We start from the raw sequence: 21,308 nt of genomic DNA on the forward strand, positions 1-21,308 counted from the left end.
TTTAAGGTTTTTATTTTATTTAATGGCAGCATTAGAAACCTCCTTTGCGCCTGGGAGCCTTCTGGTAAACACAGGACCATATGCTTGACTGAAAAATTGTTTCTCTGGTAGGGAGACTTCAGTAGAAATTCCCCTGACCACAAAAGATAGATCAGGGATCCTAAAATAAAAGCTTGCAAAAATGAAATTCTGTCTTAAAATTGTTTATGCATTTCATCATTCTTCATTGTCATTGTTTAGTTTCCTTGTTGGCTCTTTCGTTCATGTGATTGAGTGAGCTGTGTTGTGTTGTCCTTGGTACAATTTCTGCAGGTTCATACCTCCCTTTCTAAGAGATGTCTGAAGGTTCTGGTTCTAGGTTCTCAGGGTGGTGGTGTTCAGAAATGGGTGTGCTAATCGTGGAGCAGTGAATAGTGTGAATGTTCACTGGGAAACCTACGCTATAACTACGCTATAACTGTCTAATACACCTGCCCTCACTAAACCCTTTCTTGTAATTTCTGCTTTTACACCGTAGGGTAACAGCCCGGGAGCCCGAGTTAATGGCCTGAGCAAAGCGAGGGCGGTTAATGCGGGCTCCGGGACATTATCCTCCGGTGTAGCCCATGTAACAAGTTACTAACGCCATTAGCACCCCGGGATATCAAAGCGGTAACCCGGGGTGCTAAAAAAGAAAACTATTTCCATTCATTGAACCAGACACCTCACATGGCCCATTCAATGAATGAGAATACTTTGCCAAGATGGCATCCATGGTTGTATAGGGTGGGGCTCCATACAGAGTCCCTCTTCCATTACCATGGCAGCCAGGAAAACGAGATGCCGCCACAATTGGGGAAATGGGGTTGAAGAAGGTGGGTTGGGATTATTTCATTTTATAAAAAAAGGGAAAGGGTCGGTGGCTAGAAGATGGCAGAGCAGGAGGGGGGGGGCAGCCTGCGGATTCTGTGGAATGCGGGTTGAGATCAGAGGTTTCAGCCCACAAGCCACAAAACCTGATTAGCTGCACCCCAGGTGCTAATGTATGTTTGGGATCCGGATCCCTCTACTGTGTGCATGTGTGGCTGCCCATGTTTCAGAGTGAAAGGGTTATGAATCTTTAAAAGACCCATGCGCTAATAATAATCTTTTTTTTCCCTTGTAGCTAAAGAAGGATGCACTTAAGCCTCTCACACAGGGACAGCACCCCCTGCAGCGAGCAGAGAATTCCGACAGCAAGGCCAAATTGCCACCTAAAAGCCCACTTGCCACAAAGAGACCAGTGAGTGCACCTCTAACTACTGCAGGTAACTATCAATCATATCCCCAGCCTCTGCACATAGCTCGCAAGCAGACCTTGCCCTGCTGACCTCTGCTCACTGTAGCATTCGACCCACTGCCTCTGTTGAGGCAACTGACCCTCTGCTTTCCTGGGGGCCCCTGAATCTCTGCCTGCCTTAAACCTTCTGAACCCTCTGCGTCCCTAGAGGCCACTGGCCCTTTGCTTCCTTGGGAGCAACGTCCCTCTGCTTCCATGGGGGTTCTTGTGGAGAGGTGGCGTTTACATATTCTTCCTCACACCTCTGCATCCATGGCAGAGCCTGATCCTTTGGCTCCCTAGTGACCTCAGTATTTTACATCTCTTGGTGAGTCTAACCCTTAACTTCCCTGCGGATTCTGATTCAGTGGGGTGGGCGGTGCCGGCAACCACCTCCTAATGTTTGCTCTCCCCCTCTTTTCTCCAACCCCCTCCTCCTCCAAACTCTCCTGCCTTAATCTCCAGCATGCACCAAACCCACGCCGCCAGCTACTACTCCAAAAACCCACACTGTTTGACTGTGACTCTGGCTTGCATAGCCCTGTAACTACTGTGCTTGGGGTGGACTTTCTGTGAGGGCCAGCACTGGTGAAATGATGAATGAGGACTGTGTGATTGACTACTTCTAATTCATCTGTGTTTGATTTGGGGCGTTATGGCTGGATCAAGCCTTAAAATGAAAGGCTGATTCCCCATTTTAGTTGTTTGAATTTTTGTTTTGCGCTAGCCCTACCCCAAGTGTGCCGGAGTACCTTACATAACTCAAATATTGAAAAGGTGGACATTGAACAAAAGAAGTTAGAAAATGTTTTCAGGAAAGGATAGGAAGATTAGGATTTTATGTATGGCATTTGGATACATCTGAATTGAATATCAAAACACTAATCAAAAAAGCTAAGTCCACCTCCACTCCAGGTCCCAATGATTTGTCATTTGCCAATCTAAAAAGCAATATTGACCTGTGGTCTAAACCTCTGCACTTATTATTTGTGGATATTTGCAGCAAAAAGAAGATACCGAACAATTGGAAAATTTCATATGTATTGTTGCTATTCAAGAAAGGTAATCCCTTTGTCCCAAGAATTATCGCCCGATTATACTCATGAATGTGGAGTCGACATTTTTTGCGGCAACGGTACTTGAAAAATGGACTACTTGGATTGATGACAATAGTGTATTAGATTATAGGCAAATAGGTTTTCGCAAAGCTATAGGGGCTGATGCGGGAGGATTGTTGATGGTTCAACCATTGAATGCGGTCAAAGAGAAAGCAATGAAGCATTTATACATCGCATCCATGGATTTAACCTCCGCATTTGATCTTGTGGATAGACCAACACTGTGGAAAACTCTGTCTATGTTGGGATTGATAACGCTTTGCTCAATGTTATTATTCATTTTTACACAGAAACAGCAATCAGAGTCAGGCTTAACAATAAAGGTCTATTGTCTGATATCATACCAACCGGCAATGGGCTCAAACAAGGGTGTAGACTGGCAGCAACACTTTTCAATCTTTACGTTTCGAATGTAGGCAAGTTCCTAAATTCTAGTAGGCTTATTGGTCCAAAGATTGGAGGGTTAACTATTAGATGGGCTGCATATGCTGATGATTTTTTATTAATGGACTGTACAAAAAGGTCTTCAAAGATTGATAAATGATTTTGGCTCTTTCATTGATGAAAGGAAATTGAAAATTAGCCCAAGCAAAACCATAATTTTTCAGGTGGGATGTAAAAGCCCTACTCCATTCTTCTCCTACTGGAGCTGTAATGGTGCTAAAATTAAAAGCCAAGCGGTTCTATGCTGGTTAGGGTATGTTTTTTTCTAGTAATTCTAGCACAATGTTAAAAACCAGCCTGATACAAAAAGCTAAGGTGGCTCTTAATCAAATAAGGGCCATAGAAAGGACATAGCAAATTTACTCTAGCTCCATGTATCCTATTCTATAGGCTTAAGGTGATGCCAAGGCTAGCATATGGGTGTGAATGTTTCCCCAAAGGATGTGGCCTTTTTTACGCCAACTTGAGGCCATGATATGGCGGAGAATTTTATATTATATCCCAAAATGTGTTCCATTAGAACTACTAAAATATGAACTCGGTCTATATTCACTTACCAGCATTATGTTTAACAAAAAATTGGCTCTATTAAGAAAAAGTCTGGCTGCCGAAAGCAGTTCAATTTATTTTCATTTGAATCACGTAAAAACAGGCAATTTCATGTGTAACCTAAAATTGGACTGTGAGAAAAAACTATTTGAATTGGGCTTGTCTGTAAATACACTTCTTAGGTTTCCATAGAAGGTCAAGGGGATAGTTAATGTTTATGATTGGCTGGAAAATAATGTAGTTTTGTTAAATTCTAAGCTCTACTCCGAAAGTGTGTCGTATTGGAAATTTTTCCCTTACCCGGAAGAGTATCTGAAGAAATATCCATCAAGAGAATTTAGAAACTTGCATATGCGCTTTAGGTTCAACATTTTAAGCACAAATGAGATTTTGCTTATCCGTGGGTTGAGTACTAGTGGGAATGATAAATGTTGGTTCTGTAATTCAAAGGGTGTAGGCGAATCCTTGAATCACTTACTACTGGAATGTCCTACACATTTGGAGAGGAGACTAGAAAGCTTTTCATTGTTTGTAATGAACACAGCCTGGGTTGATAGAAACAAACTCTGGTATGATATGCTTCATGGCTCCTCTAATGCCTTGAAAATGAAAGTTAATGAGTTTTTGAAAAATATTTGTTTGCTAACATGACAAGGGTTTGCAGTTGAGATAAGAAATGTGCTTAGCAATTAAGTATTGTCTTTTGTGCGAAGCATGTTTGGTGTTTACAAATTCATGTGGATTAGGTCTTTTAAGTTGTGAAGCAAATAGGAAGTGATGTAAATGGCTATAGTCCTGCTAAAGGTTCTAGGTTTCTATGTGGTTAACAAAATGTGTGCTTTTTTTTGTTTAAAAAGGGCTTCAAAAGAGTGTATCATGTGGTAATGTGGATATGTCCAGGAAAGTGGAAATGTATATGAAATTGTTTGTGAAATCAATGTTTTGATGGCATTCGTTCATGTTTCTCTTACGGTATATATTTGTAAAGGTTTGAATAAACCAAAACAAATAAATAAAAAAAAGATTAGGATTTTACTTTTCTAAATTGTTTGAATGCTGCACTATCAGGCAGTCCGCCAATGTTCTTGCCTGTAAATGCGAGGGGTCCAGTCTCTCACTTTGTGGACATATGGTAAGCAACGTAAAATCCACTTTTGCAATTGGTGCTCTTTCCCCATGGGAGCTCTTTGGTACAGCGCTTCATGAAACCTAACGTTATTATTAATACTTCATTTCTATACCCGCACCACATTGCCATGGGCCTCAGGGTGCACATAAAGCAAACAAAGGGCCTAAGCAGTCCGGGAGGCAAACTGGAGGGGGTGGAGTAGTGTTAGTCAGCTAAGTTGAACATGCAAGTTTTAGCAGCTCATTTGAATTCTGCTAGTGATGGAGATGTGGACTCACTGCATGAGTGCCATAGAAACATGTGTGTCTGTGGAGGCTCACAGTGTTAGTGCTGTAAGAAAATGGTGGATGCTTCTGATGTCTGAGTGGGACTCTGCCATCAGTGTTAAGAGTGCATTTTCCTTGCTACATGTTTTCTTTTTTTCGGCCATCTTTACTTCCTCTCCGTTTTTGTGAATGCATGAAGTGCTTGCGGGCAAAGGCAATATTGCATCCCTGATTTTGTTCTGTTTCAGGTCTCCTCATTTTGAGACATTTCTCCCTTAAAGCCACTGCATCCCTCGATGGGCCTCCCTTAGGCTAGGGACTAAGCGGGGTAGAACAGGGGAACCTCCCCATTCCATCTCCAGGCTCATCATCCCTGAGTTTAGGGAAGCACTCTCCCTCTTTGTTTCCCCAATAGAGGCCCCCCATAGTCTGGCACTGAAAATGTTCACAATTCGTAGATTGCCGAGTGCCGGTGAGGCAGTCCGTTGCAACCATAGGTTGCTTGATCCTCTCCCTTTTCACTCCTCTGTATATTGGACCTACTTACTCGCGGGCAGCAGATCCTCTGCAGCAGTGCTTATCACTTCTACTGGTTACCACTCAATCTGCAGGGCCGGTCCGTGTAAGAGGAACCCAAGAAAGGGCTGACAAAGGCCTTGTGGCAAAGGTCTGGTGTAACTGGGTGCCAAAGGATGGCACGCTCCACAGCAGCGCCTAAACGGCCAAGAGGTCACGCTCCTGGCTACAAACAATTTTTATATCGCTTCTCGGACAGGCTGTGAGAGCAAGCTCAATCTGTTCCAGATCCATGGGATTCCGAGGCCTATGACCTCCTGTCCCGATGCAGAAAAGTTCCAAGTAGCATGTGGCCCTGGATTGCATCGCTATGATTAAGTCGGTGTAGCAAAGTCTTTCTCAGCTTCATTTCACTCCCCAACAAGTAGCAAGTATGCACAGCATGTGCAACCATTTCTATGAAGTACTTATGCACACGTTTTATGGTTTTACATCTGTATAGGCTGAACTGCACTCTTGATTGGGAACCTGATACCAGGGAGTGGGAGAGAGCTCAGTACTATTGAAACGCATGTCTTGAAATCAAATTGTTTCTTAATTAGTTGTTGTGTACACATCTACATCGATGATCACCATCTACACCGCTACCGGTTATTCCAACAATATCTAGTTCTTTGCAAGACAGTCTATTTCTCTGACCTGATCTCAATTTGTATTCAGTGTAATCTTTGGCGGGCAAGGAGTGGGAAGCAAGAACTTAACTCATTAATTGAGCTCTCCTTGCAGCTTGTCCTGCGGGCGTACCCTTTGAAATTGTCATCAAATGACACTCCATTCATGCAAGGGCTCCTCCACTTGAGAAATCGGCAGTGGCAGGCACCGCAGAGATCCTAACCCTGATCATGTGCTGAGTCATCGTGGGGATCCGCCATGTGGTGCAGCGAAGGTCAATCTGCTGCCGTCTTCAGTGAGGGTCAGCATGCTGGCATCCTGCATTAGATTTGTGGCGCAGCCCAGGTGTCATGCTTTGGCCTGCCGTGTAAGGTATCCCCCCCTCCTCAATTTCCATGCAGCACTTTCCCTGCATTTGGTGGCAGGACAATTTACCAAATTATATGCAGCTTTTTGTAGGGGCCTAGGAAGTAGTGAAAAAGATGAATTGAGGAGGAAGGAGAGTTGATGAAATGGAGAATGGGGGGGCTGGCTCCCTACATGCCTCAAATAAAGCAGCGACATTTCCTATGTGGACAAATGCCTCAGATCTGTGTATTGTGGGTTAAATTGTGGGCCAGCAGCCATAACTTTTTCTGGTGCCATGCAGGAGTGATCGGTGTGCCCGTTGTTGCCAGGCTCTGGGAAACCCTGCAGAGTGCAAACAGTTTGGTGTTATGGAAGGTGCCGGCGGCCTGAAAAGTAACTGTCTTCTCCCTGAGCACCCACATTCTGGTGAGCAAAGGAACTGACATGTGCTCTTTCCCTGATATGTTGCTTTGATGATGGTCACTGTTAGGCAGAATCCAGTGCAGTTCCCTTAGGGAGCACTACACCAGGTTAGGACTACAGGTGAGAGCAATAAATCCCCTTTGGTATCAGTCTGTACCACAAAGATTAAGTTGGTAGCTGTGGCTGAGCAGTCAGATTTATCTCAAGAGGGAGATGAGTAGTATTCAGGGTTTACACAATAGGCCTACTGTACTATGGCACAAGGAAACACGGACCAAAGCTTTGTAGTTAAAAGTAGATATATTTCTGATATTTGTTAATCTGCTTAGAATCACATGCTGTGCATAGGTCCGACATCCAGTGGTCACTGCGGAGTATTGCATTTTGTTTTTCGTAGTCGAAAAGGGGACGTCAACAAGGCGTGTCTGTAACACTATCCCTATAGTGACGTGCATTGTACCCACAATCCCTCACGCGTCGAGGTCCCTCAGATTGTTTTTTTCCGCCCAGTTTCTGGTCGCCTTTCGCGGAGCTCCTAGAGAGACATTGCTAATACTTGCCACGGACCTCGGTCCTTTGTTATACTTAATATATTATTAACGATCCCTCCCCTCGACGTTAGCTGTGAAGCTGTTTCTCCGCCGAACAGATTTTCGACGGAGAGGAAGAGCGGAGGAGATCCTTCGGCGCTGCCGAACACGTGGCCTGGCCTCGACGGCCAACATACAGTAGGGAGAGTGGGGGTTCGAACTTTTATCTTCTCTTTGAGAATGTCTTTCTTTCTCCCCTTTCTTTCCCTTGGGGTTGTTATTGCCAGCTATTATTGCCTCAGCTATGGAGAGGACACCTTTTAAGTTCTGCCCACGCTGCAGGGGCAAATATACTTGGAAGGATAAGCACAAGCTCTGTAATCGTTGCTTGCCCCTCGATCACAAAGAGGACAGCTGCGCAGCCTGCAAGCTCTTGAAACCTAGAACCCTTAAAGAACGAAGGGTTAAAAGGTGGGCGGACTACGCGATGTCGAAGTCAGTTTCCTCACCCGCTGCCGCTGTTACTGAAAGTGACGAGGAGGGTGATAACTCGACGTCCGTTACGGAAGTCATGAACCCCCAGAAGGAGCGTTCCCACTCCTCGACGTCCGTCCCCGGCCCCGACGGGCTCGGCTCACGCCCTGCTTATGGGGATGAACACCCCGGCGACAAGGACGCACATAAACCCCATAAGGCTAAACATACAACCCACGGCTCTTCTTCGTCGAGAACGAAGGATCCATCAGCGCCGAAGGGGACGCAGGGCACTCCGGCGTCTACCGCAGACCGTAAAGGTCTCAAGCCCCACCCGCAAACGCAGCCGCGACCAGCGATTGGGCTTTCATCTAACACGGGCGCTACCCCAAAAACATCCGACGTAACGCTCCATAGAGCGGCCGTCGAGGTACAACGCGCAACGCACACAACGTCGACATCAGAGCCCTCGACGGACAAACTCGTTGTCGAGAGCCTAGCGAGAATTGTCTCCGAAGACAAACGTGCGCGGACGACGAAACAAACGTCGAATACCGCGACGAAAAAGCACAAAGGTAGCCAAGAACTGCCCCTTTCATCTAAGGACGCTTCTGAACTACCGGAGGGCTTTTCAGAAGGAGACGTTAACCTCTCGTCGACGTTGTGGGAGCGTTCAAAGCGGTTCGAAGGTGAAAACACAGATTTCCCCCCTCTAGACTATTCAGGGGTACCCCATGAGACCCTTGAAAGACTCCATTCTTGCATGGAGAAAATGGAAAGGTTTCTAGGAAACCAAGACCCACCCACTCACAAAAGACAAAGAGAATGGCCCCAGGATGACCCTAGAGTCAAGATTCCTAGGCTGGTTCCCCCTTCCACAGATGTATATGACCTCACTGAGCAGGAGCAATACCTTCAGGAAGATGATGAGTGTTTGGGTGGGCAAGAAGAACAACTTGAGGAAGAGGGGTTCGAAGAAGATCCTTACACTAATTTCGAAGAGGATACAGCTACATCGCAGCCCTGGCAATCCCCGTCAGTGCAGCCGTGGCAATCCCCATCAGTGCACTCAGACCCTGATTCCTTTCACCCTTCTCCTCTCAAGGATTCACATATTGGGAACTCCTCTCCCATAGATGACCAACCTTCCCTCAATGCACTATTGCGCAAGGCAGCAGCGCATTTTGAGCTTGACACAGGGGAAGCTCTTCCTGACATAGACTTTGTAGAAAGAGTTATTAAAGAAAAAGCCCCTGTTAGCCAGTCTATTCCACTCCTGGCTTCTATTAAGAGAAGAATTTCTCCTTCCCTTTCTAATCCAGCTTTAGTAAGAGGGGTCAACCCTAGAATAGAAAAGCTCTTCAGCCCTTCATCCTCTGACCCTTTATACATCAGAGGACACTCTATTCCGGACTCCCTTGTAGTTACCAACACAAGGAAAAGAGCAGGGGTACCACTATCCACTAGTGAAGCACCACCTGACAAAGAAGGCAAGAAGCTGTATGCACTTGGGAAGAGAATCACGACCTCCGCCGCCTTCTCTACTAGAATTGCTAATAACAACTCACTATTAGCTAGCTACGCAGATGCACAGTGGAGCAAGCTGCGCAGCGAGGCAGAGGACGCACCTGAACCCCTGCGGTCACGTCTGCTAACTATAATATCAGAGGGAACACTTGTAAACCAGGGCATCGTTAAGAACTCCCTAGATGCCGCTGAGACTGCTGGCCGATCCCTGGTTCAGGGAATACTTCTCAAACGACACGTTTAGCTACGCAATTCAGGTTTTAAACCCGAAACCCAAGCCTCCCTCATAAATAAACCCATAGAACAGACGCATCTGTTTGGGAAGGCAGTTGATGAGGCACTAGAACATGCTAAGAAAGAGTTTGATACCATCAAGACTCTTGATCAAATATCTAGACCCCCTAACAGGCGAGGCTATGGTAATAGACGCTCCTTTCGTGGCCAAAGACAGCAGCAAAACCAACAACAATGTTACTCTGCTACCAACTGGCCCTCTAACCAGGGTAACACCCAGTTCAGTCAAAGAGGCCAACGGCGTGGCAGAGGAAGAGGTCGTGGCTCCAGCCCCAGAGGTTCCACGCCCAATACCAGCAAATGACCCGAAGATTCGGGTCCCCTCCCATGCATCACCGGTCGGGGGCCGGCTAACATCGTTCCTATCAGCATGGGAGGGAATATCGTCAGACCGATGGGTATTATCAACCATAGCCCACGGATACTGCATAGAATTCAACGGTTACCCAAAGTACAAACCCCCACAAAACCAACGCAGATCACCGGAGCACCTCACCATTCTTTTACAAGAAGTAAAAGAACTGCTGAAAAAAGAAGCAATAGAACCTGTCCCCCTATCTCAGGTAACAGAAGGTATTTATTCAGTGTACTTCCTTGTACCCAAAAAGGACTTAACCATGCGCCCTGTATTAGATCTGCGCCCAGCGAACAACTTTGTCAAACCACAAAAGTTCTGTATGGTAACCTTGCAGGAAGTAATCCCACTGTTATCACAAGGGGATTACATGACAACGCTAGACATGAAAGATGCATACTTTCATATTTTAATGTTGCCAGCACACAGAAAATACCTCAGGTTCAAGATAGAGAACAAACACTACCAATTCAGAGTACTACCCTTCGGGATAGCTTCTGCTCCAAGAGTATTCACAAAAGTACTGGCAGTAGCAGCGGCCCACCTGCGAAGGCTATCCATCCCAATATACCCTTACCTTGACGACTGGCTCATAACCGGGGATTCTTACGAAACATGCTTCTCCAATACCCAAAAGACCGTAAACCTTTTGTACCAACTGGGCTTCTCCATCAACGAAAAGAAGTCCAGCTTAGAACCCAGCCAAACCAAACAATTTTTAGGGGCTCTAATTCAAACAAAGGACGGCCTCGTCTTCCCCTCCAACGAGAGGGTCCAAAACATGCTGTTTCAGATCCCCCATTATGTAACAGGTCGGGAGGTGACGGTACGCAAAGCTATGCGCTTGCTAGGGATGATGGCGTCATGTATTTATTTGGTACCTCACACGCGTCTGCGCATGCGCCCAATGCAGGAGTGGCTCAACAGCCAGTGGTGTCAGGCCAGCGGACAATGGGACGATCTAGTGGTGGTCTCGCAGGCCTTAGTACTTTCGCTGAGGTGGTGGACAAAAGAAAACCTGCTAATAGGGAAGACTTTTGCCACACCCGCGGTAGAAGCCACTCTAACCACAGACGCATCCCTCACAGGATGGGGGGCTCACCTATCCCATCAGACTGCTCACGGAGCGTGGACTCCGAGCTTAGCATCCAAACATATAAACCTGCTGGAACTTCTAGCAGTGTTCAAGGCACTGAAAGCCTTTCAGAAACACCTGCAAGGAAAGACAGTGATGGTCCTCACAGACAGCACCACAGCCATGTACTACCTCAACAAACAAGGGGGCACTCACTCTCCAGGACTGTCCAAACTGTCCCAGAATATAGGGAAGTGGGCTCTCAGACACAACATGTTTCTACTATCGCAACATGTACCAGGGGAACTCAATCTGCTAGCAGACAAGCTCAGCAGAGACTTCCCACTGCCCGAAGAGTACGAATGGCAATTGCACGAAAACATCGTCTTAGACGTCTTCACGCAATGGGGTTTTCCGGAAATAGACCTGTTCGCAACTATGGAAAACTCACAATGCCAAAATTACGCCTCCAGGTACCCCCAGAACCAATCCAAGGGGAACGGTCTGTCGATTCAATGGTCAGGGAAATTTGTTTACGCCTTTCCCCCGACTCCCCTTCTCAACAAAGTGGTGCACAAGATGCACCAGGAGCAGGTTACCATGATACTAGTGGCCCCAATGTGGGCCCGGCAACCTTGGTTCGCTCACTTGATGGAGATGTCCCTATCTCCCCCAGTGAAACTTCCCTGCCCATACAACATGCTGTCACAAGACAAGGGCAAGACACTGCACCCATGCCCTCAAACCATGAACTTAGCAGCCTGGCTCCTGAGATCGTAGAATTTGGCCATTTACAACTCCCTCAGAGATGTATGGACATCCTCAGGGAAGCCAGAAAACCAAATACTCGCCACTGCTATGCTAGCAAATGGAAAAGATTTGTCATCTGGTGTACAAATAGGAGCATCAACCCAATTGACTGCTCTCCTACTGACATTGTCCTATACTTGACCCATTTACTGGATTCAGGTCTAGTGTTCAATTCTATTAAAGTCCACCTAGCGGCACTTTCTGCATACACCACTTCCCAACTTAAAGTGTCGTGGTGGAAGATACCAGTTATCAAAGCCTTCATGGAAGGGGTAAAAAGAATACACCCTCCAGTAGCTAACCCAGCTCCCGGATGGGACTTAAATGTGGTACTTTCTAGACTCATGGGCCCCCCTTTCGAACCCATGCACAAAGCAACTCTTAAAGACCTCACTCTTAAGACTGCTTTCCTAATAGCTATCACCTCCATTAGGAGAGTAAGTGAACTACAGGCTCTTTCTGTACTAGACCCCTTCGTAACAGTTCACAAAGATAAAGTGGTTCTACGCACACACCCAAGGTTTGCACCAAAATTCATCTCAAAATTTCATGTAAACCAGTCTATAGAACTACCAACGTTCTTTCAAAACCCTTCCAGCTTGGGAGAAAAAAGTCTGCATACACTAGATGTACGCAGAGCAGTCATGTTCTACATGGAAAGAACCAGACCACTGAGAAAGACTAATCAGTTCTTTGTCTCTGTGGCAGCAGGAAGAGAAGGAGATGCAGTTTCAAAGTCCACTATATCTAGATGGATTGTTCTATGCATCACTCTCTGTTACACTCTTGCTAAGAGAGAACTACCCTTCAAGCCAAGAGCACATTCCACTCGAGGCACTGGGGCTTCCATAGCATTCATTGCAAATGTTCCCCTTGAGTCCATCTGCAAAGCGGCTACCTGGAGTTCTGTGCACACCTTTACAAAACACTACTGTCTAGATACACACTCTAGATCTGACTCCCAGGTGGGACAGGCAGTATTAAGACATCTTTTCTCTACTGTTCCTTCTCATAACCCACCGCCAACTCCGGGTACTGCTCGCTAGTCTATGCACAGCATGTGATTCTAAGCAGATTAACAAACATCAGAAGACAATGCATTACTTACCGTAAAAGCATTTCTGATGGTTGTATCTGCTTAGATTCACATGCGCCCACCCTTCCTCCCCGCTCGGATGGAAGGAACATAGACACCTTTTTTATATATTCTCTCTTTTCTGTACTCACTCACGTCTAGAAGGCTCCCTCAGGGCAGAAAAATACAAACAGAGGGACCTCGACGCGTGAGGGATTGTGGGTACAATGCACGTCACTATAGGGATAGTGTTACAGACACGCCTTGTCGACGTCCCCTTTTCGACTACGAAAAACAAAATGCAATACTCCGCAGTGACCACTGGATGTCGGACCTATGCACAGCATGTGAATCTAAGCAGATACAACCATCAGAAATGCTTTTACGGTAAGTAATGCATTGTCATATTTATTTTATACACTTATAAGAAACCACATGTATCATAAGTATCAAGCAAGTTAAATTAAGTCAATAGAAAAATATACACACTCCCTATATAAATTGTAGACCAAATGAACCAGAGTGAAAACTGAGCAAAACGGCACAGTGACAACTACACAGAAGGGATCCTCTAACAATTTCTCACAAGGGAGGGAAAACACAAGTTATCTAGAAATAGGTTCTTATACACCCTAGCAACACTTCCCATCAGTTGTGAACCAGTTCAGCAAGACAGTGCATCAATATAGGCAATACTTCAAATGAAAACTGAGCAAAATGGCATTTCACAATGATTATGTAGTGGGAAGGAAAGGGTAGTTATAAGAAAGGGTTGTACCACACAGTTCGAATGGAGAATCAATCTCGAGAAAGCAGGTCTAACAAATGTGACCAGAGTGAGAAGGCCTGTGCCAGAGTTAGTGGTACAGGGCAAGGGCCCAGGAGCAAAATGTTCTTGTTGCAGCAGTCAAGTCTTTGTTTAACGATGTTGAAAAGGTGGATGTAGAAAGCGAAAGACAATGTTAAGAGAGAGGGGCGGCCAACCCAACAGGTAGGAAAAGGATTTAAAACACCTTTAGCACTACCGCAAAGAAAGGGCGGCCTGGTGGAACAATGTACCTTTAAAATGAAGAAGTGGCTCCTGCGGTGCCGGTTGTTCCTGGTAGTTCCTGCAGTTCGGGTGATCCAGCAGAGGAAGAGAGGCTCTCGTCGTGGAGGAAGGTTCGAGGTACTGCACTACCCAGGGATGAAACCAGCTGCAGTGCTGCCAAACGAAGTTTAAAAGGTACGCTCCTTTTAATCGCGGTCCGGGTCGATAGCTGCCTGGCTATCCGGTCTCCAAGTGCGGGGCACAGGCGATTCGACCACAGCAGGTCCGGGGGTGCGATTGGCAAACAGTTTAAGGGAAGAAGGCTCTTTAAGATGAAGATCTCTTCTCGTCGTATGGAGAAAAGTAGTGAGACGCTGCAGCAGGGCTTCACAGGTGGTGGTAGTCGTCGCAGGTGTCTTTGGCTTCCCTCCTCTTCGGTTCCATAGTTCCAGTGGCGACGTCTTGCTCTTCCAGTCCTCAGGACCCTGCTTTTATGCAAAAAGATACCCATTCATTGAGCCTAGCTGTCACTCACGCAGTGGAGTGGTCATCTTGGCGGGAGACCCTCCAGCCTATCAGGATAGAGTGCGACATGGGTTGCTGAGGCAACCCTGTCCAGGGGTCCTACTCCCCCTCCCACACAATGGACCCACCCCAGACTCAGTGGTGCCGGAAGGAGGGCTTCTGGGCAGAAGCCCGCCAAACGGACGAACAAAGGATCCCCGACCTGGGTTAGGATCGTAGAGAAAGACACTAGAAAGAAGTTATATTAAAGTTCTGGCAAATAAAACCTACGAGAGCAAAGTTAATATTAAAATGCACCGGCGGTATGTTGGAGGCTGTCAGAAAAAGTGGTAGCCTCGAACAATGGGAAAATCCCATAGAGAAATATTTGTGGTTGAATATTTATGGTAGTAACCACTGCCACCAGCCAGAAACTTTAGAGAGAGGGACTTTAAGGTACCCCCTCGAAAATGAACATAGGGGAAAAACTATTAACCCCTTCCAGTACCTCCATAGTAAGATGGGTTGTGCTGGTTAAGTTCATAAAAATTGACTAGTAAAGTCAATAGGGACTTTACATGCCCTCGGAGACCGTAGTCAGTCCCAGGGTATGGAGTCTATGTTTGGGGGTCGCTACGACACCCCTGTGTCACTGCACTGAGGGTGCTGTGTAACACATGTGAATAAAGATGGTTCCTATGGGGGAGAGAAAATCCCATAGGCATTAAACACAAAAATAGCCTAGAACACACATAGCAGAAATGCCTAAGAGTGGGAAAAAGAGTCTCACTCTTAGCAGGTAAAAAGAAACAACCCCTTCAAATCCAGCAAAGCTGCTGGGGGACTCTATAGGTAAGGGAAATTATCCATAGTATGGGAATTCTCCCTAACAGTCACGAAGAGTGAGGTGGAGAGCTCTCCAAGATCAGAAGCCACAGGACTGAGATCCGGTCCCGGAGACCCACTGATGAGGCTGTTCCTGCTGTACTCCTTAATGCGAGAGTTATCCTGTTGACCCTGACCTGCGTTCTTTGGCTGACCCATTCATGGAGGGAGACTGTTCGGCAAGATTGCATGTAGTAACCCTGTGGGAGACTACATCAGCCTTGTCCTCTTGGCAATAGGGAACCCAACCTTTGGTATAGGCCTGTACTACACAAGTTGGTAGTGTGACTGAGCAGCGAGGCTTTTCTCAAGAGGGGTCAATGTGAGCTGTAGGGTTGCAGCATAGTTTCACAGTGACCAGTATCCAAATAACACTTATACTCAAGGATTCTTGATTAAATAATTATTTAATAATTTAACAGTTTTAAAATAAGCCTTCTTTAGAAGGGAGCAAATATATAACCCTTAAATATACGTCAAAATACACGCTCTGTTTCAATAAATCAGTAGATGCCCTTTGGGGATGGCACACAGAAACTCCTACACCCTGAGGTGACTTTAATAGTTAGGACACTGTGGACATTCATATATCACTGGTACATTTAGAGCAATACTGAGTTTGATGTCAAAAAGGAAGAGGTTAGGGAAGGAAACAATGGTTAACAAGTTTCTCAAACGGGTAAGCACTTTTGAACCCCCTAATTCAATGTAGATTTACCCATTCCCAGCTATACAAGTAAAGAATGTATGACTTTTTGGAAGGACAGATCAAAACACAAAGTCAGAGGTTAGAAGAGTCTTCAGGGAGCCAGGACAGCCATTGTCAATTGAGCAAAGTCTAGGGGAGTTCAGGCACTACTTGAAGGTAAGTAAAAAGTCTTGCACAATGTTATAGAGAGTTTTGTAGAAAAAGTAATCACAGTTGGCCCACAAGCTGGAAGGCTTGTGATGGGCAAAGCTGCAAGCAACTCTGCAAAAGGCAGCAAATGCAAGTCTCAACTGAGATCAAGCAAGCTACACAACAAGTACCTCTTAGTTCACAGTACCTTAGGTTTGAAGAAATTGGTTCCAGCTGGCTTCTGTTCCTGTTGTAGTGTAGCAGATCCTGTTGTTCCTGGGCCTCAGTCATGGGGACAAGAGGGAGAACGTCTGGGGACTCCTGCACTACGATTCGAAGGTCGACGGCAGGAATGGGCAAAGTTCAGATCAGCGGCACTTCACGGTTTAAGCTTCTCACGAATAGCACCACTGCGGTTCTTCGACACCTTGTGGACTTTCCTTGCTTCTGGGGTGCAGCATTCTGTTGAGGTGGCTGAGGCTTGCTCAGCCCTGCTTCGAGAGAGTACAGAGGATCTTCCTGGAGCTCGGGTCCGGCTTAAAAATGATGCACTTGATTCTGGTGTTCCTGTCCCCTGGCATTCGGTTCCTGCAGCAGCAATGGAAGTACAGCCAGCTTCGAGAGGATTTCCATATGAGTTTGTCTTGGGGTTGATTGGTCCTACCAACCCAAGGGGAGAAGTCGTCCTTTGCAGGGCTTCTCTAGTTGAGGCGAATTCAGAGCTTCAGCACTGTTGCAGGGCTTAACCGGGAAAACGAATGGTCCAGGAGTTGCAGCAAGCTTCTCTTCCAAGTTCTTCTTTGGTTTCCTCCGTCCAGTGGTCAACTCTGCCTTCCTTGCAAAATACTGTGCCTTTTATGCAAGTCTCTACCATTCATTCGCAGCCTATCTGTCACTCACACAGCAGGGTGGCTGTCCTCTGGCTGTATACCTTTTTTTATTTACAATCCAAAACAATTCCAATAACAAAAAAGATGATTCACACTATGTATCTACATTATTCTCCGGCCTTAATTCCATTCTTTACCATGTATGGTGTTCTTTCAGTAGGTCATATTTGAGACAGAAAACTGAGGTGCTTGACCGGGTGTGTTACCGGTCGGTGCTTGTGGAACTTCTTCTTGAGGCATAGGCATGCAACCATAAACCACTGCAAAAACCTACAAAATCAATAAAGATATTTCTGTAGTTAATCCAATTTTTAGGGTTTCTAGAGAATACATTAGTTGGACAAGAGTTGAGGGAGGAAAGGAGGGGGGCAATCCCTTAATCCCACCTTTTAGTAGTCTTGATGAAATTTCCACAAGCTATATATAATCTTATAACAAAACCGTTCCGATTATGGGAGTTGATCCTGGCATGTTGCATATATCTTGTTCAATACACCCATATCTGGAGATTATTCATAATTGTGTGATTTATCTATACAGCTCACAAATCAGTGATCTTCTGTGACAAAACAATCCCTTTAGTAGCACACTTGTACTGAAGTAAAAAAAACCTCTAAAGTAGGTCCTGGACGAACCAAAGTCCCATGTGTTCAAATACTGACTGCATAAATCCACTTCTGTTGGTAATTTTCTCTGTATGATTCCAGTCGTTCTTTGCAATGTGGTACCAATTGCGGCACATGCGTCTATGGGAAAGTACATTATTGTTGTGTTCCGACAGGGGTTGCATGCAGTAATAAATCAATACAACAGATCAAATGACGCAGATACAATAATACACGGGAGCCGGCCAAGTAGCTTCTTATCTCTTTAATCATCGGCGCCAAACTGGCGCCTGAGGCGGTGACCCCGCCTCTTCCTGCCTACCGTGGGGCGCGGCCCACAACAAAAGAACAACAATAGAAATGGGACTTAGCACCCATTCAAACAGGGTGATAAACATGGATGAGGACACAACATCTCCCCCTCACTTATCCACCTGGTTGGTCTGCGTACTGTCCGTTTTGAGGGGCTTCGCCTCAGTGTCACTGATCTGTCCATCTGGGTGTCGCTGTCATCGACATCCTGATGTTCCACTCTATATTCAGATTCTGGATCTGAGGATTCGTCTGTGGCTGAGGTGGTTGAGGTTTCACAAGGTGAATTTCCTTTGAATACTTTGAAGAACGAGGAGTTCCTCGTGACGGTTCTGTGTGGGCTTGCTGCCGTTATCATGGACCCGCTGGTGTGGGTGACTGTCAGGGGTTCGGGTCTGAATGCAGGAGTGCTCTTGGTGTTTTGTTCCTGTCGTACCAGTACCACATCTCCTACTTGAATCTGGCTTGGTTTGGTTTGTCTCTTCTGGTCGAAGTAGGTTTTCATTTTGTCCTTGCTCACCTTGTCACTGGCTCGTGCATCTTCGACGATGGTGGTCGGTGGACGAGCATGGGGGTTGTGCGGAAGTCTTGTCCGTATGATTCGACCAAACATTAAGGTGGACGGGCATTCGCCGGTGGCGCTGTGTGGCGTGTTTCGAATTCTCTTAACAATGTGCAGATGGCTTGCATAAATGATCCGTTGGTGATGGAACAGACTTGTAAAGTCCTTTTGAGATTGCTCATGAATTTCTCGGCCATTCCATTGGCTTGGGGATGTAAAGGTGTTATCTTTCTGTGCTGGAATCCTAGATGTTCTGCGAACATTGCAAAGTAATGGCCGCTAAAGGGCGGCCCATTGTCTGATTTTACGGTCATGGGAATTGCATAGTCTGCAAATGTCTTGTCCAGGGCAGGGATGATGGCTTGGGCACTGGTTGAGTGTACCAAGTGTACCTCTGGGAAACGCGACATTTCATCCACAATGACTAGCACGTATTTTCCATTCACCAGGGGTCCAAACATGTCGACGGCCACCTCCTCCCATACCTGTAGGGGCATGTCAGACGGCCTTAATGGTGCGGGCAAATTTCTCGGAGCCACCGCTTGGCAGGCGAGGCACTTGCTGAGGAGACTCTCCATCCTCATCCATTTCGGAAACCAAACTTTCGTCCTGAGCTGTCTTTTCGTGGATACTACTCCACGGTGCCCCGCATGTGCTATCTCTAGGACCTGATTTTGCAAGCTGGATGGAATCACGAGTCTGTTTTCTTTGAGAACCAAACTCTCCGGGGATTGGGACAGAGTGTGGTGTAAAAATTTGAATGTGCGCAGTTGAGATTCCTCTTGGGAGGATAGGCCCGCCTTGTCTCGGTCTTTTATGTGCCATCGGCCTGATTGTATGCACTGCTTCACAATTTGTAGTAGTTTGTCTTCGCTGGCGGCTTCCAGTAGTTGGGTTGTAGAAATGTGTTTCAGCAGGGCGTTGTCAATGAGATAGTTGACATATTGATTAGCTTTGGCGGATTGACGTTCTTCTTGAGCAGGCAGGGGGTATCTGGACAAGAAATCTGCTGGATTATTGTCTTTGCCTGGCCTGTGAACGATTGTGAACGAGTACTCCTGTAATCGTAGTCCCCATCGGGCTATGCGAGGTGGAATTTTAGCCGTCGGTTTGCCATAAATCGTGGTGAGTGCCTGATGATCCGTGACGACGGTGAAAGGGCGTCCGTATAGAAATAGATGGTAATGTTTGCATGCCCACACGACTGCCAGGCTTTCCTTTTCAGGTTGCGAGTATGCACACTCGGCGGGTGACGGGCTTCGGCTAGCATATGTCACTATACGTTTTGGTGACGTTGGTGAGGCTCCGGGTCTGGACTGGGCCAGGATGGCTCCTAGACCGACCAGGCTGGCATCCACGATCAGTTCAGTGTCATATGCGGGAATCGTAGTAGGCCATGCACGAGGCTGATGCGATGCGACGCTTGATCTCTTGAAATGCTTCTTCGCATTCTGGGGTCCACTGGTAGTCTCGATCTTTTCCTGTAAGGAGCTCACCGATGCGAAATCTTGAATGTATCGGGTGCAGTAGCTGGCCATCCCTAGGAATGAGCGTATGGCTGATGGAGATGTGGGAGTAGGGTCGTCTACCAGTGCTTGCACCTTCTCAGGATCGGTGCGCATCCCTTTGTTCGAAAATATATGTCCAAAGAATTTCAATGTTGTTTTGCTGATTTCACATTTTTCAGGGTTGAGAGTGAGGTGGGCGTTTTCAAGTGCCATGCAGACTCTTCTCAGAGTGTCATCGTGACTTTCTTGTGATGTGCCGAAAATGAGAATGTCGTCGCTATAGTTTAGGCAGTGGGGAATGTGCTTGATTATTTGATGAATCTCGTTCTGGAAAATTTCAGCGGCAGAAGATACTCCAAAACTTAATCTTTTATACCTGAACAGCCCTAGGTGTGTTGAGAAAGTTGTGATGTATCTTGATGAGGGGGTGAAGTTCAAGTTGATGGTAACCTTTGTTTAGATCAAGCTTTGAGAACATGGTCGCCCGATGTAACAGATGCATCATGTCAGTCATGCGCGGGGCTAAGTGTCGTTCCCTTTCAATGGCCACGTTCGGGGCACGCATGTCCACACAGATGCGTATGCTTGATTTGCTGTCTCTTTTGGGTACCGGTACTATCGGAGAGACCCACGGTGTTGGACCGGATGCTGGCTCTATAATGTCCTGCTGTAGTAATGACTGTATCTCGTCTTCAACCTGCGCTGTATGTTAAGCAGGATGCCTCTATAGTGTTGAGCAATGGGTGTTACCTGCGGGTTGATGTGTAGCTTGATCTGTCTGTCTTTTAAACGTCCCAAACCTTTGAAAAGAGAGGGAAACATCTTTTGAATCATGTCTTTTGAGCTAGACGTGTACGCGGACATGATTTGGTACATGATGCTGATTAGCCCCATTTGTATGGCTGTGCGGAAACTCAGTATGCTTCCACCTGGGACTTCCCCTTTGATTACGTAGATTTGTACCTTTTGGCTTTGATTTTTGTATTGGCATTTTGCGGTGAACATGCCTTTGCAATCTAGCGGTTTGTTGGAGCCATACGGATATATTAATGTCAGCTTTCCGTGGCTCTTTCTTCACCTCAAGTGTTTTGTATACTATGTCGCTTATGACGTTCACAGTGGCCCCCGTATCGATTAAGAATTCTAAATTTTGTCCATTGAGTTGCAGCAGCAGTGTTGGACTATATTCAGCAGCCGTGTTGTTTCCTATGGCATGGACATATGCACGTTTCCTCTCTCCACTGGAAGATGATGACCTGGCCGTTCTCCTTT

General features: G+C 46.3%; 1 protein-coding gene across 2 annotated transcripts in view; it reads left to right on the forward strand.

Annotated features, from left to right (window-relative positions):
• The window catches only part of CNKSR1 (connector enhancer of kinase suppressor of Ras 1), a 415,561-nt gene that overhangs the window by 339,474 nt on the left and 54,779 nt on the right, over positions 1-21,308 (forward strand). For both annotated transcript variants that reach the window (XM_069622809.1, XM_069622810.1), the window contains exon 19: positions 1,145-1,286. In XM_069622809.1, the coding sequence (XP_069478910.1) occupies positions 1,145-1,286 (142 nt within the window). The remainder of the gene's footprint in view (positions 1-1,144; positions 1,287-21,308) is intronic.

The sequence above is a fragment of the Ambystoma mexicanum genome, chromosome 11 (assembly GCF_040938575.1).
Source record: "Ambystoma mexicanum isolate Mex_15411 chromosome 11, UKY_AmexF1_1, whole genome shotgun sequence".
Lineage (NCBI taxonomy): Eukaryota > Metazoa > Chordata > Amphibia > Caudata > Ambystomatidae > Ambystoma > Ambystoma mexicanum.